General features: G+C 41.6%; 1 protein-coding gene and 1 pseudogene across 2 annotated transcripts; one reads left to right on the top strand and one right to left on the bottom strand.

Moving 5' to 3' along the window:
• Positions 1-5,456: 5,456 nt before the first annotated feature.
• On the bottom strand, positions 5,457-21,957 carry COX16 (cytochrome c oxidase assembly factor COX16). 2 transcript variants are annotated; one of them, XM_066277641.1, is made up of 4 exons: positions 21,741-21,953; positions 14,164-14,235; positions 9,105-9,167; positions 5,457-5,811 (listed from the first exon to the last, which is right to left on the bottom strand). In XM_066277641.1, exons 1-4 carry the CDS (start codon positions 21,807-21,809, stop codon positions 5,695-5,697), a joined length of 321 nt encoding a protein of 106 aa, XP_066133738.1. In that variant the 5' UTR covers positions 21,810-21,953; the 3' UTR covers positions 5,457-5,694. The 2 variants fall into 2 exon arrangements, with proteins under 2 accessions (XP_066133738.1, XP_066133739.1); XM_066277642.1 differs by lacking the exon at positions 14,164-14,235 and having other exon boundaries at positions 21,741-21,957.
• The window catches only part of LOC136335403 (nuclear pore membrane glycoprotein 210-like), a 31,225-nt pseudogene continuing 28,873 nt past the window's right edge, over positions 21,808-24,159 (top strand).

Genomic DNA, 24,159 nt, shown 5'->3' with positions numbered 1-24,159 from the left:
ACATTCTCTGCCCTTGAGGGTTACAGTTTTACCAAATCTTAATGCCACCCTTGTAAGTGAATATACTTGCATGTGCTGGACTCATTTATTAGTTAGAATAGTTCTTAGAATGTTCTCTATACAGGATCATGTCATCTACCGGTTTGCATATTTGTTTCCAGTTTAAATGTTTCCTTTTCCTCCCTCCTAATCAACCTGGCTAAAACCTCCAGTTCCATGTTGAATAGCAGGGTGAGAGCAGACATCCTTGTCTTCTTTCCATTCTTAGAGAAAAGCAGTGTTCTTTGCCTATTAAGTTTGATGTTAGCTGTGAGCTGGGGGTTTTTGTTTGTTTTTGCTTCTTAGTAGATGCTTTTAATCAGGTTGAAGATTTTTTTTTTCTACTCCTAGTTTACTGAGTGTTTTTATTGTAAAGAGGTATTCAATTTTGTCAGGTGTTTTTCTGCATCTGGGTATGATCGTGTGGGTTTTTGTCCTTAATTCTATTGCTAGAGTGTATTACATAATTTTTGAATGTTAAATCAATCTTGCATTCCTCAGATAAATCTCACTTGATTGTAATGTATAATTTTCTGTAACTGCATTTGATTTGCAAGTACCATATTTTGTTGAAGATTTTTGTATCTGCATTAAGAGATTGGTCAGTAGCTTTGTGATGTCTTTACCTTGCGATTTTTTTTTGTTGTTTGTTTGTTTGTTGTTGTTGTTGTTTTTTGTATTAGGATAATACTAGCCTCACAGAATGAGTTAGGAAGTGTTCCATTCTCTTCTGTTTTTTGGGAAAACTTTGTTAAAAATTGGTACTAATTCTTCTTTTGAATATTTGTTGAATTAACCAACAAAGCCATTTGGGTATGTGCTTTTCTTGTGGGTCTTTTTAAAATACAAATTCAATTCTCTACTCGTTACAGGTCTACTCAGATTTATATTCCTTCTTACGCCAGTTTTGGTAGTTTGTGTCTTTTCAGGAATTTATATAATCTAACTTATCTAATTTATTGGCCTATAATTGTCCGCAGCATTCCCTTGTAATTCTGCTGCGTCCTCCCCTTCTTTTTCTTTCTTCCTCTCCCTTCCCTTCCTTTCTTCTTTTCTTTCTCAGTCATGACTACTCTATTGATAACTCCATCAAAAGCATTTTTCATTTATTACAGTGCTGATTTCTAGAATTTCCTTTTGATTTTTAAAACTTCCATCTCTCTGCTTACATTACCCATTTGTTCTTACATATTGTGTACTTTTTCCATTAAAGCTCTAAGCATACTCATTAGTTATTTTAAATTCTCAATCTGATAATTCCAACATCCTGACATGCATGAACCTAATTTTAATGCTTGCTTTCTCTCAAACTGTGCCTTTTGTCTTTTAGTATGCCTTGTAGTTTTCATTGTTAGGGTTGGACATGATACCCAGAGGGACTGGGCAAAAGAAACTCCAGTGAATAGGCCTTTACTGATGTGGCAGTAATGTGGAGGGGAACATCCTATACGCCTCTGCTTAGGTCTGTCTTTTAGTGACCATGGGCCCCTGGAATGTGACCTTCCCAACTGCTTCACAGGCTCCCTAACCCAGGAAGACCAGATGCGGCTGGACTTGGGGTTTCCCTTGCCCCATTTGGTTAGGCTCTGATAAAAACACAGTGCGATTTGACTCGAGCGAAACAGTTTTCTTTGGGGCCCAGCTTTTTTCAAGGAGAACAGAATTTAAGGTGGGGGGTGTTTCTGAAGGATTACTTTCCCCTTCCCTGCTGGAAACACAAGGACATCTTTCTCTGATATTCACTGGGAGAAATCTGGTGGACTCCAGGAAGTAAAACTCACAAAACTGTGCCCCCACCCTGGTCTCCAGTTTGGAACGCTCAGGTTAGCCCAAGCTCAGTCTTCATAATTAGTCAATCACCCTTAAGTCATTCCCACGTTTTGGTGGCTCCAGGGCTGGTTCCCCCTCCAGGCAGAATGTGACTTTCTATGCAGTATTTGCCTCAAGTGCTCAGGGTGGTGGTTCTTGTCTTGTGACCTCAGTTCTCTCATGGTTCAAAGACTAGTCATGGATTTTCAGTTTTTCAGCTTTTTTCTGTTAGGAGGAGAGTTATGACTTTAAGATTCCTACATGTTGAACTGGAAACCAGAAATCTCTCCTTTTTTTTTTTTTTTTTAAGAAACTGCCAAAGCATTTTTCAGACTGGCTGCACCAGTATCATAACAGCAGTGTGGGAGTGATCTAGTTTTTCCACATCTTTGCCAGCATTTGGTATGGACAGTTTTTTTTTTAAATAAATTTTTATTAATGGTAATGGGATGACATTAATAAATCAGGGTACATATATTCAAAGAAAACATGTCTAGGTTATTTTGTCATTAAATTATGTTGCATACCCCTCGCCCAAAGTCAGATTGTCCTCCGCCACCCTCTATCTAGTTCTCTGTGCCCCTCCCCCTCCCCCTAACTCTCTCCCTCCCTCCCTCCCTCCCAAGTCCTCCCTCCCCCCACCCCTGGTAACCACCACACTCTTGTCCATGTCTCTTAGTCTCGTTTTTATGTTCCACCAATGTATGGAATCATGTAGTTCTTGTTTTTTTCTGATTTACTTATTTCACTCCTTATAATGTTATCAAGATCCCACCATTTTGCTGTAAATGATCTGATGTCATCATTTCTTATGGCTGAGTAGTATTCCATAGTGTATATGTGCCACATCTTCTTTATCCAGTCGTCTATTGAAGGGCTTTTTGGTTGTTTCCATGTCTTGGCCACTGTGAACAGTGCTGCAATGAACATGGGGTTACATGTGTCTTTACGTATCAATGTTTCTGAGGTTTTGGGGTATATACCCAGTAGAGGGATTGCTGGGTCATAAGGTAGTTCTATTTGCAGTTTTTTGAGGAACCACCATAAATTTCCTCCATAATGGTTGTACTACTTTACAGTCCCACCAACAGTGAATGAGGGTTCCTTTTTCTCCACAGCCTCTCCAACATTTGCTATTACCCGTCTTGTTGATAATAGCTAATCTAACAGGGGTGAGGTGGTATCTCATTGTAGTTTTGATTTGCATTTCTCTAATAACTAATGAAGCTGAGCATCTTTTCATATATCTGTTGGCCATTTGTATCTCTTCCTGGGAGAAGTGTCTGTTCATGTCCTCTTCCCATTTTTTTATTGGATTGTTTGTTTGTTTGTTGTTGAGTTTTATGAGTTCTTTGTAAATTTTGGACATTAGGCCCTTATCTGAGCTGTTGTTTGAAAATATCATTTCCCATTTAGTTGGCTGTCTGTTTATTTTGATATCAGTTTCTCTTGCTGAGCAAAAACTTTTTATTCTGATGTAGTCCCATTCATTTATCTTTGCCTTCACTTCTCTTGCCATTGGAGTCAAGTTCATAAAATGTTCTTTAAAACCCAGGTCCATGATTTTAGTACCTATGTCTTCTTCTATGTACTTTATTGTTTCAGGTCTTATATTTAGGTCTTTGATCCATTTTGAATTAATTTTAGTACACGGGGACAGGCTGTAGTCGAGTTTCATTCTTTTGCTTGTGGCTTTCCAGTTTTCCCAACACCATTTGTTGAAGAGGCTTTCTTTTCTCCATTGTGTGTTGTTGGCCCCTTTATCAAAGATTATTTGACCATATATATGTGGTTTTATTTCTGGGCTTTCTATTCTGTTCCATTGGTCTGAGTGTCTATTTTTCTGCCAATACCATGCTGTTTTGATTATCGTGGCCCTATAATATAAAGTCAGGTATTGTAATGCCCCCAGCTTCATTCTTTTTCCTTAGGATTGTTTTGGCTATTCGGGGTTTTTTATAGTTCCATATAAATCTGATGATTTCTTGTTCCATTTCTTTAAAAAATCTCATAGGAATTTTGATGGGAATTGCATTAAATTTGTATATTGCTTTGGGTAATATGGCCATTTTGATTATATTTATTCTTCCTATCCAAGAACAAGGAATATTTTTTGGTATGGACAGTTTTTTAAATTCTAGCTGTTCTTTTTTTTTAATTATTATTATTTTTTTAATTAATTTATTTATTTATTCATTTTTTTAGAGAGGAGAGTGAGACACAGAGAGAGAAGGGGGGAGGAGCTGGAAGCATCAACTCCCATATGTGCCTTGACCAGGCAAGCCCAGGGTTTGAACCGGCAACCTCAGTGTTTCCAGGTTGACACTTTACCCACTGCACCACCACAGGTCAGGCAAATTCTAGCTGTTCTAACAGCTGTGTAGTGATTTCTTAATACACACTAAATTTGTATTTCCTAACAGCTAGTGATGTCACTCTTTTCATGAGTTTACTTGCCATCCATACATCCTCTTTGGTAAAATGTCTCTCTGTCTTTTGCCCATTTTCTAAATGGAGTGTTTGCTTTTTTTTTAACTGGTTAGTTTTCAGAGTTCTTTATCTATTCTAAACACGAGTCTTTTGCAGATATTTGGCTCACAGTATTTTCTCTCAGTCTGGAGATTGGCTTTTCATGCTTCTAACAGTCTTTGAAAAGCTAAACTTAAATTTTGACGAAGTGTCTGATTTATCTATCAAGTTTTTCTTGTATGCATTTTCTGGTAAGAACTATTCATCAAGAACTAACTCACTAGATCCTAAAATTTTTCTGTTGTTTTTATCCTAAAAATTTTATGTTTTATATTTAAATCTGCTCCATTTGGAGTGAGTTTTTGTACAAGGAGTGAAGCTTAAGTAGAGGGTAATTTTTATTTTGTTTTTTGCCTCTGAAATCCAATTGCTCCCTCAGATAAGTAAGTTTTATGAGTCGTCTCTGTCACAAAGTATTGCCACTAGATAATCAGCTTGCTTTCCTACTTAACGCTAACTCTCTGAAAATAGGGGTTTTGATTGGGCAAGAGGTGGGTGGATATATAATTTTTTGGCTATTAAGGTAGGGGAATAAGGCTGAAAAGAAAATGAGTACAAAAAAAACCCAAACTTTCCTCAATTCTATCCTTTTGCCTAGCATTTGGATCATAGCAAATGCCAAGTTAAAGAAAAAAAAAACTAGTTAATTTGCATGTAATTATGTTAAAGCCTAACGCATACTTTAAATCAGTGTTTCCCAAACTGTAGTCATCTGTGAATGACTGAACAAATTTGCCGTTATCTGCATATATGTAATATTTCATGACTTTTGTTTTAACCAAGAACAATATAATTTTCTTAGCACATTTTACTGGTCATTGATGATTTGGAGACTGATCAGCCAACCATGTGAAGTATTAAATATTCTAAAAACAGGATTCTTATCAGGCTGTGGTCAATATTGCTTTCCTACATAGGTTTGACATAAAATTTCTGCTTGGTGTTCCTATGAGAATTTGGATCCAGACCTACTACTCTCATTGGTAGCCAGATTGAATTATCAAAATGTTGCCCCAGTGGCTGGTGAAAAAAAGAATATGGATTCATATTTGGGAGTGGAAAAAATGAGAGTCTTTAGGTGGCAGTGTGCACATTTTTATTGAGTTGTATAAAATATATGTAGTCAACACTTTCATTTGCAAATGGCAGAGTTGGGAAGCAAAAAAACCTGTACGAAGTTTTGAATCAAGATTATCTGTCATCAAATTACTCACACAGGTTTGTGCACATCTGGAATTTTCTTTCCACCCGATAGGAGTATGTAGTGAGAATTCAGTTGATAATATTTAATTAAAAAAAAAAAAAGAATCAGCAGTGTCAAGCTGTCTTAGTCCTCAGGACTTCTGGATTTCGTCCTTGGAGGAGGTCGGGGTCTTCCCAAGGCCTGGGCCCTCGAATATTCTTCCAGTCATCAAAAGCAGAATCCTTCATTTTCTGTAAAGCCACAAAAATCAAAGTATATATTATTAGTGTAGGAGTCCTACAGCTTTGATAGGACATCACTGAACAAATGAATAAATAAGTGAGTGGAAAGACTCCAATAGGCTCTCGATTACAATTTTAGCAAATAAATCAACTGCATGTCAAGAATACTAACTGAAGAAATGACATATTTCTTAGGACCTGCAAATTTTTTTGCTTGCTACTGATGTAAATGCCTCTTTCTGCACCAGAATAAAACTATTAAAATAAAAAAAAGAGAATCTCCGTGTTTTGTTTTTGAGAGCACAAAGAAAGGGAAGAAGCTAGGAGAACAAAAGTTCGACTCTGAAGGTGGATCTGGCATAGCGATTAGCCTGGGGTAGCATGGGTGAGAGCAGTAAAGAGGGGGAAAGAACGGAAGTGGAGACCCTCGCCTCTGCTAGAAGGAACAGAACGGACCGGGATCATCTGTCCTGCACCTGAGAGATGAGCCTGGCTTAACAATGGGAAGACATCGCCGCCATGAGCAAAGCTCTTTTGGGTCATAAAAACTAATCCAACTAGTTGGTTCACTGTACCTTCAGCTTGTGAGGTGTGTCTCCCAAGCACAGGAAAAAATGTAGGTTAATGGGAAGAACATAAGTGTTTCTTCACGCTTCTGATAGTAACTTTTATTCATCTGCTTTGACTGTTCTGGAATAACTGAGAGAATAAGATAGAACAAGGGGATCCGAGACCATGGCAAATGGCTTATATTATATCCAGAGACAGGGAGTAATGTAAGTTTGCCTTGACACTTGGGCACTAAGCATTACTCTTTCACTAATGAGCTGTATAACCCTGGCATTAAGTAATTGAAGCCATCCTGGGAATTAGTATTCCCTCTTATGTAATAATAAAAAGGCTGAACAAATGGTCTACATGGCTTCTTCAGTGATCCAGGCCTATGGTTTCTAAAAGAACTAACGTATATCCCGAGACAAACTTGCCGCAGCACCACAACTAACACAGTGCTTATATATTGAGAAGTAGCAAGTCACAGGTTTTAACAAAATAATGGGGAAGCAGTGAATGAAATTGTTCTCTGAATTTCACTTAGTTTTACCAGGAGTTTGTATTAAATATATAGGTAAACAAAATTCTGTTAATTTAATGTGCAAGGAGAGGATATTACTTTCAAGTATAGTTATGAAATGATTCAAAGTTATAAAAAGGTTTTATGAAAGAATACTGGCCCTGGCCCTGCCCCTAGCCAGGTGGCTCAGTGGATAAAGCGTCCCCCTGGCATACTGAGGTCGCAGGTTCCACCTCCAGTCATGGCATGTGGGAAGCAGTCCATGAGTGCACAACTAGGTGGAACAACTAAGTGGAACAGTGAGCTGATGCTTCTCTCTCCTCCTTCCCATCCCAAAATCAATGGGAAAAAAAAACCCAAAAAGAATAATGGCCTTCACCCTGATAACATAAGACACAAATGCTCAAGAGAATTTCAGAATAATTCTTTTTTTTTTTTTTTCATTTTTCTGAAGCTGGAAACAGGGAGAGACAGTCAGACAGACTCCCGCATGCGCCCGACCGGGATCCACCCAGCACGCCCACCAGGGGTGGTGCTCTGCCCACCAGGGGGCGATGCTCTGCCCATCCTGGGCGTCGCCATATTGCGACCAGAGCCACTCTAGCGCCTGAGGCAGAGGCCACAGAGCCATGCCCAGCGCCCGGGCCATCTTTGCTCCAATGGAGCCTTGGCTGCGGGAGGGGAAGAGAGAGACAGAGAGGAAAGCGCGGCGGAGGGGTGGAGAAGCAAATGGGTGCTTCTCCTGTGTGCCCTGGCCGGGAATCGAACCCGGGTCCTCTGCACGCTAGGCCGACGCTCTACCGCTGAGCCAACCGGCCAGGGCTCAGAATAATTCTTAGAGGGGATGCAATGTTAGCAGAACAACTTCATGTAAAAGTGCTCCAGTCCTCAAGGATCTTTGGTGAATAACAGATTCCCTGTAGAATTTGGCAACACCTGCAGAGTCAGTAGTTCTGCAAAGCACACAAAATTGCTGAAGACTAGGCTGTACATTACCAGGCAAGGCCACCTAATGGAAAGGCTCTCTACCTAACCGCCAACTGCTACAGAATTCAGTGTAAAACAGTCAGGAAGTGCTGAGAAAAAGCAGTGTCAATACTAGATTTTTAGCCCTTGTCAGAGTGAACTTATACCCAGTTGCCACCTTGACATCCAGCTGAGACGTCAGAAAGGCTGCTCTTTAGGTGTAAGAATTATGCCAAGAGGAAGACCTAATTTAGACTCACTCTACAAAGGGGAGACAATTTAGAGAATGAGACTCGCAAAGAGGGTTTAAGAAACACTAAGCCTTTCCATAGCTCCTCCCTTACAAATTTTTTTATTGATTTTTTTTAAGAGAGAGAGGAAGGAAGAGAGAGAAAGAGAGAGACAAGAACATTGATCTATTCCTGTATGTGCCCTGACCAGGGATCGAACCAGCAACCTCTGAACTTTCGGATGATGCTCTAACCACCCAAGTTATCTAGCTAGGGCCACAGTTCCTCCTTTATAAAGCACAAAATCAAGTTCAAAATGATCAACTGCAAAAGTTCAAATCTCTTCAAAGTATTATTAACAATGTCTACTTTTCTATCAAAAATGACCAAACACATAAAGTTACAGAATTATACATATAATCCACAGCCCCAAAATGAAGTTTTCCATATTGATTTGTAGATAGTCTTCATATTTTAAATAAATTAATTCATTATAATAAGATAACATTTTTAGGATTTTTCATTTAACTAGTGACTTTATATACACTGATTATTTTTAAGGCTGAACTTTTGAATTTTTAAGTATGAACTAATCAATCTTTACTTCTGAAGCTTCTGGGTTTGGTATCACATTACATAGGCTTTTCTGACTGAAGATCATACACACACACACACACACACAGAACATCTATCTGTTTTTTGTTCTCTTATACTTCTAGCATTTTTTATTTTTATATTCTTGATCCATCTAGAATTTATTAATTTGTAATATACTGCTCCCAAAAATCAGGGGATGTTTTACTGCTTCATATTCATTTTGAAATATTCCCCGATTTCTGTGAACAGTATATATATAACATAGATCCACCTTTATTTTCTTTTCAAATCACTACATAGTTGTCCCAGTACCATATGTTTAAGGTAAATGATTTTTTCTGCACTGCTCATACTTTTAAGTTTACCTTAAGGCAGACAGAACCAGTCACTGACAAGGAAGACTGTTACAAAATAGACACTGTATTAACATACTGTACCTCATATTCCGACTCCAGTGACACTTTATTCATTTTCAGTTTTTTTTCTAACTCAGAATCAATCTGTAAAAAAGAAAGAGGAGCCACATATTATTTAAGTCTGTTGGATTTAATTTTCAATTTAAAGTTCTGTAGGGCCCTGGCCGGATAGCTCGGTTGGGTCGAGCATGGTCCTGAAGTGCAGGGGTTGCTAGATCATCCCCGGTCAGGGCACATACAGGAACAGATCTATGTTCCTGTCTTTCTCTCTTCCTGACTTGCTAAAATCAATAAAAGAAAGAAAATTTTAAATTAAAAAATATAATTACACAGGGATGGCTAGGATGGTGTAGTAGATTACAGACACATGCACAATCTTCACCGTGCACCCATCCAACTGCATAATAACTAATGTAGTGCTACCATCTCCATCCACCACTACTGACAGCAGCTAATATGTACTGAGCACTTGTTATGTGCCGGGCATTCTGACATACATAGTCTCTCTTGATCCTCACAAAAACCTACGAGAAAAATCTTATTATTATGATCATAACTAAAGATAATAGGATACAGGGAGTTTGCATAATTTTTTTTTTTTTTTACAGAGACAGAGAGAGAGTCAGAGAGAAGGATAGACAGGGACAAACAGACGGGAATGGAGAGAGATGAGAAGCATCAATCATCAGTTTTTCGTTGTGACACCTTAGTTGTTCATTGATTGCTTTCTCATTATGTGCCTTGACCACAAGACCTCAGCAGACCGAGTGACCCCTTGCCCAAGCCAGCGACCTTGGGTCCATGCTGGTGAGCTTTGCTCAAACCAGATGAGCCTGCACTCAAGCTGGCGACCTCGGGGTCTCGAACCTGGGTCCTCTGCATCCCAGTCCGACGCCCTATCACTATGCCACCGCCTGGTCAGGCTTGCATAATTTTTCAAAGAGGCAGAACTTGGGGTCATCTGCCTCCAGAGGTCTATGCTATTAACCACGACTCTAAATTATGTTGTTACATAGAAATGTTATAAAAATACTAATAAAAAAGAAATGCTACTTTTAAAAACAAAAAGGAACACCTTCCATATAGTTGAAACAAAGAAGTATCAATGAGGCCTTGGCCAGTTCACTCAGTGGATAGAGCGTCAGCCCGGAGTATGGACATCGTGGGTTTGATTCCTGGTCAGCACACACAGAAGAACTGACCATCTACTTATCTCCATTTCCCTCTCCCCCTTCTCTCCCTCTTCCCTTCTCCTCTTGCAGCCAGTGGCTCAATTAGTTTGAACCCTGGCCCCAGGCGCTAAGGATAGCTTGGTTGGTTTGAGCATCAGCCTCACACACTGAAAATAGCTCAGTTGATTCTGATTCGAGCGTCGGCCCCAGATGGGTGTTGCTGGGTGGATCCTGGTCAGGGCATATGTGGGAGTCTGTCTCACTATCTCCCTTCCTCTCACTTAAAAAAGAAAACAGAAGTGTGAATAAAAAAAGTTATACAGGATTCCAGGAGTGATACCATATTTTCTCTGTGTGGGAAAGTCTTTAGGTAAGAAGAATGTGATTGCTGAAATTAATAAACAATAACAACAATGAAATACAAGTTAAATTAAATGGGATAGCAGAATAGACAGCTTAAGACCAAATGAGTACACTAGAAATACAACCCGAGGATTCCACTAGAATGATGCACAAGGAGATGGGGTGCATGAAAGAAAAAGTACATTACGAAAGCTAGACCCCAAAATTCCAACATACGTCTATGAAGGGTTTCAGAATGAGAGAGTAAAAGGAATGGAATAAGGGCAATAATTAAGTAATTAATCAATAATTAAATGAATAACATATAGAAAACAAATTAGTCCTTTTGAAATAACACTATAAATAACCATAACAAAACAAAAGAAGCCCCTTCTCAATCAAGTAATCGTACAGCTTTACAATATGAAGGATAAGTCAAAATCTCAGCCCTGGCCAGGTAGCTCAGTTGGTTAGTGTCATACTGATATATCAAGGTTTTGGGTTCAATCCCTGCTTATGCACATACAAGAAGCAACCAATAAATGCACAGCTAAGTGGAACAACAAACTGATGTTTCTCTCTCTCTCTCAAATCAATAAGTAAATTAAAAAAAATTTTTTTTTAATTTCAAAAGGCCCAACTGGTTAGAGCATTGATTGTCCTGATATGCCAAGGTTGTGGGTTCAATCCCTTGGTCAAGGCACATGCAAAAATTAACCATGAATGCATAAATAAGAAGAATAACAAATTTTGTTTTGTTTTGTTTTAGAAAGAAAGAAAGAGAGACAGGAATGGAGAAAGGTGAGAAGCATCAACTCCTAGATGTGTCACTTCAGTTGTTCATTTTACTTTTAATTTTTTTTAAAGATTTAATTTATTGATTTTATAGAGCGGGAGGGGGAACGAGAAGTATCCACTCATAGTTGCTTCTCTTTAGTTGTTCATTGATTGCTTGTTGTATGTGCCTTACTGGGCAAGCACAAGGTTTCAAACTAGCAACCTCAGCATTCCAGGTGGATGCTCTATCCGCTGCACCACAACAGGCGAGGCACTTTAGTTTCATTGATTGCTTCTCATACGTGCTGGGGGCTCAAGACTAGCCAGTGAGCCCTTGCTCAAGCCACCAACCTTGGGCTTCAAGCCACTGTCCTTTGGGCTCAAGCCAGTGACCTCAGGATCACATCCATAATCCTGTGCTCAAGCTGGTGCTGGGAGCCTGTGCTTAAGCCTGTGACCTCGGGTTTTGAACCTGGGATGTCAGTGTCCCAGGTTGACACTCTATCCACTGTGCCACCACCAGTCAGTCAGGGGAACAACAAGTTGATGTTTTTCTCTCTCTCCCTAAAATCAATAAATTTTTTTTTTTTAAAAGACAGTCTCAGCCCTGGCAAGTTGGCTCAGTGGATAGAGCATCGGCTTGGAATATGGATATCCCAGTTGATTCCCAGTCAGAGAACAAAACAGAATTGACCATCTGCTCCTCTCCCCTTTCACTCCCCTTTCTCTCCCTCCCTCATCCAGGTGCTCAATTGGTTTGAGCACTGGCCCAGGGTGCTGAGGAAAGCTCCCAGTGTGATAGCCTCAGGTGCTAAAAATAGCTCAAATGATTCACCCATTGGCTCCAGACAGGTCGCTGGGTGGATCCCACTCCAGGCACATGTGAAAGTCTGCCTTTAACTCCCCTCCTCTCACCTATAAATAAATTAATTAATTAATCAACAAATAAATAAATAATAAGCAAGCAAGCAAATAAAGTGGGAGTCTGCCTCACTGTCACGCCTCCTCTCACCAATAAATAAATAAATAAATAAATAAATAAACACATAAACAAACAAATAAAATAATTGGGTGCTAACTTTTTTTTTTTTTTTTTTTTTTTTTAGGTAGAGGAAGGGAGAGACAGAGAGATAGGGGAACATTGATCTGTTCTTGTATGTACCCTAACAGGGGATCGAACCAGCAACCTCTGCACCTCAGGATGATGCTCCAACCACCCGAGCTATCTAGCCAGGGCTAAATGTTTTATTGATTGATTGATTGATTTTCAGAGAGACAGAAAAGAAGGGAAAGAGAGGGAAGGGAAAAGAGAAGCATTCATTTGCTGTTCCACTTAGTTGTGCACTCACTGGTTGCTTCTTGTATGTTCCCTGACTGGGGATTGAACCCTCAACCTTGTGGTTTCAGGATGACACAATAAACAACTGAGCTAACAGGCCAGGGCCAGAAACTTCTTAACTCAGCTGATTATCGCTCTAATCCATCATAGAAACTATGTATCCTTTTTTAAAAAATGTTTTATTTTATTGATTTTAGAGAGACAGGCAAGGGGAGAGGGTAGGGGGCAGAGAAAGAGGGACAAGAACATCGATCTGTTCCTGTATGTTCCTTGACTGGGGATTGAACCGGCAACTTCTGCACTTGGGGACAATGCTCTAATCAACCGAGCCATCTGGCCAGGGCAAAACATATCCTTTTAAAATGTATTATTTATTCTAAAACCTACTGCCTTTAAGACTAGCTGGAGTTGGTGTTTCTATTAAGCCATAAAGTTAACTGAGAAAATTGAATAGGCCTTTGATACTCTTTCCTCTCATACCCATATTGCTGAGGTCTGCTGATGAAATATATAATTACTTGGAAAAAATCTCCAATGTCAGATGTGTGCCACAAACAAAAACTACCCACTTATGAATTAATCAGCATTCTTATGTAACACTTGGCCTGAATTTCAGAGTAATTGTGTCATCACAGAGGGTGGAATACTGGCTCTACCCCTCAACAGCCAGGTGACCTTAGGCCAGTTACTGAGCTCTCTGAGCTTCTGTTTCCTCATATGTAAAATAAACACAACTATATAGATACGAACCAGTCCAGTCCTACCATAAAGGCATATCTATACAATGATAGGCATAACTATTTATAATGAAAAATAATTTTTGGCCTGATCTGTGGTGGCGCAGTGGATAAAGCGTCGACCTGGAAATGCTGAGGTCGCCGGTTCAAAACCTGGGCTTGCCTGGTCAAGGCACATATGGGAGTTGATGCTTCCAGCTCCTCCCTCCCTTCTCTCTTTCTGTCTCTCCTCTCTCTCTCTCTCTCCTCTCTAAAACAAAATGAATAAAAAAAAAAAAAAAAAAAAAAAATAATAATTTTTCTTTCCTTTAGTATTAGTTCCTAAAGATACATAGCAATATCATTTATAAAATTACTTGTATTAATATGAAGTAGCTAATTTATAATTGAAGTAATAAAATGAAATGAAATAATTGTCCCATGTTCTTTAGTCCCTTCTAAACCCTAAAATCAACTACACCACAGCACATGTGGCAGAAAGCTAACATCATTGAAGATTTTCTAGTGAATGAGGAGAAAGCTTACTAAATTCTTTACATTTCATGATTCATTTCCATGTGATCATTAAGGTTATTTTAAAGAAAGAGTCCAATCATCATATATCAGTCTTGAAAAGCAGAAGACAGACTGCTCAGGATACTGAGTACACACGCCTCCTAAACCAGAACATACATATACACAGACACATGTCAAAACCCAGTGACAGTTCTTACTTTAATCTTCACAGCATCATAACGGATTTGTGAAAACTCACGAAGACCGAAAGACCCTCCGACAACCAACAACTGAAACAAAGAAAGGGAACAATTAAACAAAATAGAAGGACAGAATTCAGTCTACTGGTAGATCACTTATCATCTAAAGGCCCAAGCGACAGAAGATACTAAACCAGGGGTCGGGAACCTTTTTGGCTGAGAGAGCCATGAACGCCACATATTTTAAAATGTAATTCCGTGAGAGCCATACAACCACCCATGTGCGTTAAGCATTATCCAAAAAATTTGGTGTTGTCCCGGAGGACAGCTGTGATTGGCTCCAGCCACCCACAACCATGAACATGAGCAGTAGGAAATGAATGGATTGTAATAAATACATGAGAATGTTTTACTTTTTTTTTTTTATATAAATAAATTTTTATTTTAATGGGGTGACATCAATAAATCAGGGTACATACATTCAAAGAAAACATTTCCAGGTTATCTTGTCATTTAGTTATGTTGCATACCCATCACCCAAAGAGAGATCGTCCTCTGCCACCCTCCATCCAGTTCTCTCTGTACCCCTCCCCCTCTCCCTCCTTCCCTCCCCCCACCCCCCATAGCCACCACACTCCTGTTCATGCCTCTCAGTCTCGCTTTTATGTCCCACTAATGTATGGAATCCTGCAGTTCCTGTTTTTTTCTGATTCGCTTATTTCACTCCGCACAATGCTACCAAGACTCCACCATTCCGCTATAAGTGATCCAATGTCACCATTTCTCCTAGCTGAATAATATACCATGGTGTATATGTGCCCCATCTTCTTCATCTAGTCCTCTATTTTTTTTACAGTGATTAAAAGCCTTTAAGCAAACTCTTGGCCAATACAGCAAGAATCCATAAATGAGTAGTGTCCTTAACATGTTCCCCAGGTCCAAGTTGGCCCCCTCACCATGCCAAATCCCTGAAAAATGCAACCCAACCACAGTTCAGTCTGTTAGGAGCTGTCACAGGGAGCAGGAGTCCAGGAAAGTTCCCCACAGGAAAAGTCCGTATGGCACTGGAATTGTTGTCACCATTCTATACTTTGCAGCTCATGTCCAAGTCCCAATGACCGCTGCTTCTAGCTGGTAATGATTCAGGTAGACTGGAAAAAGCCATTTGCAGCATGCGTGGATATGGAGCTTCTGTTCTCCTCTGCCTGGAGAGTTGAGACCAGGTTGCTTTTCCCTGGAGCTCTGTGACTGTGGCCTGGTAAAGAGAACCTTGGGATACACTAAGCTGGGTGGCAAAGGTAAATTCATAATACAAGTTGGCAAAAGGAGGAAAGAGAGCTCTAAATTAAGAGTAGGTCCCAGCCTGAAATATGAGTGGGGCATTGAGGTAGGAGGAATAAAGGAAACACTATATATTAAGCAAAGCAGCAGAAAATAGGACTATCAACACCCACAACAGAGATCTTTAAGGGAAGAATAAAGAACCTGACTATTCAGGCAAAACATAGTTAAGTGGCCCTTGTTCAAATGAGATCAGTTTACCTGCTTCTTGGAAGAAATACCCTAGGCTCGTCCACAGTGTCGTAGATGGGGTCGACGGCCCTGGGCACCTTCAGCCTTCAGTGGCAAACCCCAGCATTCTGGGCAAGGTTAGGTCATAGGTGGCTGGAGCAGGCCTGGAAGAGACTGAACCCTCCCTTAGAGGAGCAAGGGGGAAGCCCACCTTCCAGTGTCCCTGTTTCCTCACAGCAGAGGTGTGTAAGCCTGGCAGGCTTTAGCTCAATGACCTTCCTTTCCACTATTGAAGCAGGACCCAGATGGCATCCTATGAGACCCCTTTGGGGTGCTGGAGCCTTTAAGGGTGTATCCTAAAAGCTGGTAGTTCCCCCTGATCTCTATTGGGCTTTTTCTGCCTCTAGGTATCTTAAAAGCCATTCTCAGAAGATCTCGCTGAGGGGTTTGAGGATCCCCATCCGCCTATATAAATCTTTTCCATATATCTGGAGCTATTTGGAAAAAAGACAGAACAGTGTTATTAGCTAGATCTAATAAAGAAGGTAGATTTGGTGTCTCCTGTTCATCAGCTTTCAAAAGAAATGTAAATTTTTTTTTTAAGTAAAAAGCATGATATGGTAGACCTGTCGGAGTCATTGGCCTGGTGTGCAGGATTCCCGGGTTCGATTCCCGGCCAGAGCACACAGGAGAAGCGCCCATCTACCTCTCCACCCCTCCCCCTCTCCCCCCTCCCGGTCCCTCTCCTCCCGCCCACAGCCAAGGCTCCACCGCCCACAGCCAAGGCTCCACCGGAGCAAATCCACCCTGGGCACTAAGGATGGCCCCATGGCCTCCGCCCTAGTTGCTAGAATGACTCCGGTTGTAACAGAGCAACATCCCAGATGGGCAGAGCATTCCCCCCGGTAGGCATGCCAGGTGGATCCCAGTCAGGTGCATGCAGGAGTCTGTCTGCTTGCCTCCCCATCCCCATCCTCAGAAATATACAAAAAATAAATAAATAAAAGAAAAAATACAAAAAAAAAGGGGGGGGGCATTCCCTTGTGCTAAAGCACCAGGAAGCATGGAGTGAGCTTGAGTATGTCCTATGAAACATGGAGCTCTATGTTTACATATAAGTCTTTGAAGAAGGAGGAACTGCTGAAATAGTTTGTCAGCATTTGTCCCTAAGACAGCAGTCTTTATAGTGGGAACACCATACGTAAATATTTGCTGTCTGTCTATAGATTAAGGGGGGAATATGGCCAATGCTGAAAAGCCATGATCTTTGTGCCCCTCCCCTCCCCCAACCCCCTCCCTCTCCTCCCCCCACCCTGTAACCCCAACACTGTTGTTCATGTCTCTGAGTCTCATCTTTATGTCCCACCTATGTGTGGAAACATATAGTTCTTAGTTTTTTCTGATTTACTTCTTTCACTCAGTATAATGTTATCAAGGCCCATCCATGTTGTTGTAAAAGATCCTATGTCATCATTTCTTATGGCTGAGTAGTATTCCATAGTATATATATACCAAAGCTTTTTAATCCACTCGTCCTCTGATGGACACTTGGGCTGTTTCCAAATCTTTGCTATTGTGAACAATGCTGCCATAAACATGGGGGTGCCTTTCTTCTTTTCAAACAGTGCTATGGTGTTCTTGGGGTATATTCCTAACAGTGGTATAGCTGGGTCAAAAGGCAGTTCGATTTTTAATTTCTTGAGGTATCTCCATACTGTTTTCCACAGTGGCTGCACCAGTCTGCATTCCCACCAGCAGTGTAGGAGGGTTCCCTTTTCTCCACATCCTTGCCAGCACTTATTCTGTGTTGTTTTATTGATGAGCGCCATTCTGACTGGTGTGAGGTGATATCTCATTGTGGTTTTAATTTGCATTTCTCTAATCATTAATGATGTTGAACATTTTTTCATATGCCTATTGGCCATCTGTGTGTCCTCTTTGGAGAAATGTCTATTCATTTCTTTTGCCCATTTTTGGATTGTTTGTCTTCCTGGTATTAAGTTTTACAAGTTCTTTATAAATTTTGGTTATTAACCCCTTATCAGACGCTATGTCAAATATATTCTCCCATTGTGTAGTTTGTCTTTTTATTCTGTTCTTATTGTCTTTAGCTGTGCAGAAGCTTTTTAGTTTGATAAAGTCCCATTTGTTTATCCTGTCTTTTATTTCACTTGCCTGTGGAGACAAATCAGCAAATATATTGCTGCGAGAGATGTCAGAGAGCTTACTGCCTATGTTTTCTTCTAAAATGCTTATGGTTTCATGGCTTACATTCAAGTCTTTTATCCATTTTGAGTTTATTTTTGTGAGTGGTGTAAGTTGGTGGTCTAGTTTCATTTTTTTGCAGGTAGCTGTCCAGTTTTCCCAACACCATTTGTTGAAGAGGCTGTCTTTACTCCATTGTATTGTCTTACCTCCTTTGTCAAATATCAGTTGTCCATAGAGCTGTGGGTTTATTTCTGAGTTCTCTGTTCTGTTCCATTGATCTATGTGCCTGTTCTTATGCCAGTACCATGCTGTTTTGAGTACAATGGCCTTATAATATAACTTGATATCTGGAAGTGTGATACCTCCCGCTTTTTTCTTCCTTTTCAGGATTGCTGAGGCTATTCGTGTTCTTTTTTGGTTCCATATAAATTTTTGGAATATGTGTTCTATGTCTTTGAAGTAAGTCATTGGTATTTTCATTGGTATTGCATTGAATTTATAAATTGCTTTGGGTAATATAGACATTTTAATGATGTTTATTCTTCCTAATGTTTTACATTTTTAACATTATTTTTTTATTAAAGATCTGTCTGTGAGCCAGATGCAGCCATCAAAAGAGCCACATCTGGCTCGCGAGCCATAGGTTCCCGACCTCTGTTAACTAAACCCTACAGATTCGTTTTCCTGGTTAGTTACCACTCATCTTTCAGAGTAGATGCTGTGTATACTGTTGCTGGGAAACATATTAGCACATCACCAAATACCAACATGAGTACCCCATACCTGTCCTTATGGTTTAAACCAGGGGTCCCCAAACTACGGCCCGCTGAGGCCATTTATCCGGCCCCTGCCCCACTTCCGGAAGGGGGACCTCTTTCATTGGTGGTCAGTGAGAGCAGCGTTGCTCACGTACAGTACTACTTCTGGTGATGCCTCATGGCTCCAGAAGCGCGTCATATCACTTGTCACAGCTAGCAGTGACAAATATGGAACCAGACATTGACCATCTCATTAGCCAAAAGCAGGCCCATAGTTCCTATTGAAATACTGGTCAGTTTGTTGATTTAAATTTACTTGTTCTTGGCCCTGGCCGGTTGGCTCAGTGGTAGAGCGTCGGCCTGGTGTGCGGGAGTCCTGGGTTCAATTCCCGGCCAGGGCACAGGAGAAGCGCCCATCTGCTTCTCCACCCCTCCCTCTCTCCTTCCTCTCTCTCTCTTCCCCTCCCACAGCCAAGGCTCCATTGGAGCAAAGTTGGCCCAAGCGCTGAGGATGGCTCTGTGGCCTCTGCCTCAGGCACTAGAATGGCTCTGGTTGCAACAGAGCGACGTCCCAGATGGGCAGAGCATCGCCCCCTGGTGGGCGTGTCGGGTGGATCCCAGTTGGGTGCGTGCGGGAGTCTGTCTGACTGCCTCCTCGTTTCCAAATTCAGAAAAAAAAAAAAATTAAAAAAAAAATTACTTGTTCTTTAATTTAAATATTGTATTTGTTCTCGTTTTGGTTTTTTACTTTAAAATAAGATATTTGCAGTGTGCACAGGGATTTGTTCATAGTTTTTTTATAGTCCGACCCTCCAACGGTCTGAGGGACAGTGAATTGGCCCCCTGTGGAATGTGGAAAAAGTTTGGGGACCCCTGGTTTAAACAATATCATCACAAGCCTTACATTAGTTAATCTTTACAAAAGACCTATGAGCCAAAGGAAAGAAAAATCCATTTAACAGATGAGGAAATAAAAGCACAGCCAACTGCATGATCACAATGGAGAACACTAGGAATAAAATTCTGGCCTTGTTTCTTCAAGACTAGAATTCTTTCCATTTTATGATTTTACAAAATAAGCCAATTGGATAGCATCTTTCTCCATTTCCTTACCAAGTGATATAGGAGTCTTATAAAATATACCACATTCCTTAGTATGCGGTCATTCTTAAAAGAGACCTCGAACTGTCACTGCGGCTTTGCCATCTCCTCCAATAACCTAACGGGCTTTAATTCCTCAGCTTAAAGGTGCAAAGTCTAGCAATTTGGGAAAACATTAACTTTGATGTCTACCTTCCTTTTCATATCAATTCAAGAAATACAAAAAGAGATAAAACATCACGAAATATAAAAACTTATCATTTTGAAGGTGGAATACCAACAAACCTTGACACTCTGAATTTCAAAACCCAATAAATTGGACCACACAAACATTTTAAATGTCTATCCCAACCTATGCATGAAATTAAAACATGAAATCAATGACAACAAAGCAGGCATACATTTGTTATATATAAGCAGCTAATATTTACACTGGCAATATGTAAGAATTCTTTGTAAAGTGGACTAATTTTTGTCTCTTAGTTTCCATGAAAAATCTGGTTTTCCTAACTCCTCAGTTTCCCTCTCTTCACTCATCATTCCAATCTTCACACCTCTTCTACCTATTCACAACCAACACAGAGTTCCTGGGTGATGTCTTCCAGTCCCATGGATTTAAATACAGCCTCTATAATCTAACAAACTCCAAATGTACTTTTTTTTTTTTTAAAGCGATAGAGAGAAAGAGAGAGACAGGGAGGGAGATGAGAAGCACCAACTGGTAGCTGCGGCACTTGAGCTGTTCATTGGCTGCTTCTCACACATGCCTTGAGAGGCCGAGGAGGGGGCCTGGCTCCAGCAGAGCCAGTGACCCCTTGCTCAAGCCAGCAACCTTAGGCTACAAGCCAGTGACAATGGGGTCATTCCATATTTCCACTCTCACGCCAGAGACCTCAGGCTCAAGATGGTGAGCCTGCGCTCAAACCAGGGACCTCAGGGTTTCCAACCTGGGCCCTCAGCGTCCCAGGTCTATGCACTCCACTCACTGAGCCACCACCTGCTTAGGTCCAGATAGATGTACATTTTCAATGGGAAATATCCCACTGAACTGAAGACCTGCCTTCCTACTGGACATTCCCACTTGAAAGTCTAACGAGTATATACAAATTAACATTAAAAAAAAAAAGCCTCTTGATTTTTACCCCAACACTCTGCCCCAACCTGGCCCTAACCAATCTTTCACATTTCGGAAACTGTCCACTATTTTCACCCAATTACTCAAGCCAACTTCTTTGGCGTCTTTAGTTTCTTTCATTCCTGATCTTACATCCAATCCATTCCTCAGTTCTGTCACATCTATTTTCAAAATATTTCTCGAATCTGACAATTGCTGACTACATCCTCTTCTAATATTGTAGTCCAGGCCACTACCATCTCTTTCCTGGACTACTTCAATCACAGGACACGCATGTTACATTAGAGAGAGGAAAAAAATATCTGGTCTCTGTCCCGGGTTCCTGGGAGGGAGCTACTAACGTGGAAATTCCTGAGTGCTTTAAAAAGATCAACAGCGACCTTTTGCGGGCTGCTACGACGTGGAAGGCGCCGTGCAGAACACTCAATTCACCAGGTTTTGTTAACCTCAACGACAACCCAGGAAAAACTAAACCAGTTCACAAACTAGGAAGCTGAAAAATGGGGATGCCCGAAACTGTACAATGAAATTAAGTAAATACGTCTAGTTTCAGTGATCCGGAGTAGAGTCAAACTGTCGGGGCCGGGGAGGGGGTGCCTGGGATGGGGGGCTAGCTTAGGAATCACTCAGATCTGGATGAAACCTGGTTCTTACGTCGCTCCCCAAGCACCCGGGAAGGTAAGAAGGGGCCTGCAGCCACCAGCCGGAGGAGAAAATTACAACAGGACAGCCTAGAGCTCTGCACCTCCGCCAGCCCTCTCCTGGACCGGCGCCTGTCCCCGCCTCTCCGGTCGCAGACTCGCCGCAGTCCCCATCCAGCCCGGCCCGCAGCCCCACCCTCCCGCAATGTCGCCTCCATACTTTCTCCTCCAGGCACTCACCAGCATGGGGACCCCGTAACGAAGGGTCTTGTTCTTGCGCAAGGCACGCGTTACCGCATGTGGCAACATGACTGAACTCTCTGGCCCGCCTGGACCCCAGGCCAAGCGGCACCGCGCCGACTCCCGGAGCTCAGCGGCCCGCGTCCTAGACTCCTACGCTCGTCTCCTCCCCGCAGCCTCGCGCTCAATCCTCCCCTGGCAGCCTCCGCCAGGCAAAAGCAATCGCTTTCTCGACTCGTCGATTCCCGTCAAACACTCGCGGGTCCGCCCGGAAACTGGGGTGTCAGAGGTTTGGTTCCAGCGCGCTGGCTCGCTAGGGACTTAGGGGTTTAAACCGTGTTTTTACTGGTCGTCAAGTGACCTGGTAACTGGTACCTCCCACGCTCTGGGTCTTGACCAACTCCCTAGAACACTCCCTGGGACGTAGCCGCTCGATAAAATAGACTAAAGTTAAAATAAACTTGGAGACAAGTTTCTATGGCTATTTGTGGGATGGGGCGTTTACCATTTTTCTATCGATTTTTAGAAATAAATAGATTGGCCCTGGCCGGTTGGCTCAGTGGTAGAGCGTCGGCCTGGCGTGTAGAAGTCCCGGGTTCGATTCCCGGCCAGGGCACAGGAGAAGTGCCCATCTGCTTCTCCACCCCTCCCCCTCTCCTTCCTCTCTGTCTCTCTCTTCCCCTCCCACAGCCAAGGCTCCATTGGAGCAAAGATGGCCCGGGCGCTGGGGATGGCTCCTTGGCCTCTGCCCCAGGCGCTAGAGTGGCTCTGGTCGCAACAGAGCATCGCCCCCTGGTGGACAGAGCGTCACCCCCTGGTGGGCAGAGCATCGCCCCTGGTGGGCGTGCCGGGTGGATCCCGGTCGGGCGCATGTGGGAGTCTGTCTGTCTCTCCCCGTTTCCAATTTCAGAAAAAAAAAATTTTTTAAGAAAAAAAATAGATTGCCATGAAAGGTTAGCTTGAGTGCTAATCAATATAATGTCCTGCTATCACTGGACCTTTAATACTGATACTTTTACTGTGAAATAGCCTGTCATCTTGTCATTTATGAATGTCAATTTTCCACTCATTCAAACTATCCAGCACACCTTTTTGCAGGCCATTAGAAGGCTCCAGGAACACAAAGATGGAAAGATACCACCCCTGCCCTAAAGAAGGGGTCACTCTAATAGGCACAAAAATGAGTATGTGTCTAACTACTGAAATAGCTTAGGAAACAGCCCCTATAGGCCTTTTTTCCAGGGTGAGTCATGGAATGCCTCACCTACCAAGCGCTACACAATCACTTCAACTTTCTTCTTTTCTTTTCTTTCTTTCTTTCTTTTTTTTTTGGACAGAGACAGAGAGAGAGTCAGAGGAACAGATAGGTACAGACAGGAAGGGAGAGAGACGAGAAGCATCAATTCTTCATTGTGGCTCCTTAGTTGTTCATTGATTGCTTTCTCATATATGCCTTGATGGGGGGGCACCGCAGATCGAGTGACCCCTTGCTCAATCCAGCAACCTTGGGATCAAGCCAGCGACCTTGGGCTCAAGCCAACAACCATGGGGTCATGTCTGTGTTCCCATCCTCAAGTCAGTGATCCCTTGCTCAAGTTCGTGAGCCTCTGCTTAAGCTGTATGAGCCCGCGCTCAAGCCTGAGACCTCAGGGTTTCAAACCTGGGTGCTCTGCATCCCAGTCTGATGCTCTATCCACTGCGCCACCACTGGTTCAGGTTTGCTTGCTTTATTTATTTATTTTTCTCCTGATAACTTTATGCATATTAGTGTTTCTTCCCTTATGACAAATTTCTAGAATTGAAATAAGAAATGCAGTTTAAGGCTTTTGATCTGTATTGCCAGGTTGATATATATGACAAATCATATTTCTTAGGTGGTATAAAACAGGGCTATGTTCCCAACCAGAAATTGAACCCAAGATATCCATACGTGGGTCTGATGCTCTACCACTGAGCCAACGGGCCATGGCTTCCAAAAAACCTTTATAAATTGTAAAGAAAGATTAACATTTATCTTATGTGTATTTCTTACCTATGTTTCTTCTTAAGCAAATTTCTCATTCATGTCCTTTCCTCATTATTGTATAAAATAATGTCTTTTCTATTACTTGTTGGAGCTTTTCATATAAAAGCACTTCCTTAGTGTTTACATTGATTTACATTGCTTGTTATGAAAAATGGACTATTTACTTTAAAGAGCTATTGTCTTTACAACTGAAGAGAATTAAACAAAAATATTGGTGTTTTTTTTTTTGTTTGTTTGTTTTTCCATTTTTCTGAAGTTGGAAACAGGGAGAGACAGTCAGACAGACTCCCGCATGCGCCCGACCGGGATCCACCCGGCAGGCCCACCATGGGGCGACGCTCTGCCCACCAGGGGGCGATGCTCTGCCCATCCTGGGCGTCGCCATATTGCGAC

The sequence above is a fragment of the Saccopteryx bilineata genome, chromosome 4 (assembly GCF_036850765.1).
Source record: "Saccopteryx bilineata isolate mSacBil1 chromosome 4, mSacBil1_pri_phased_curated, whole genome shotgun sequence".
Classification (NCBI taxonomy): Eukaryota; Metazoa; Chordata; class Mammalia; order Chiroptera; family Emballonuridae; genus Saccopteryx; species Saccopteryx bilineata.
The sequence above is the reverse complement of the archived record's forward strand: the minus strand, read 5'-3'. Positions and strand labels throughout refer to the sequence as shown.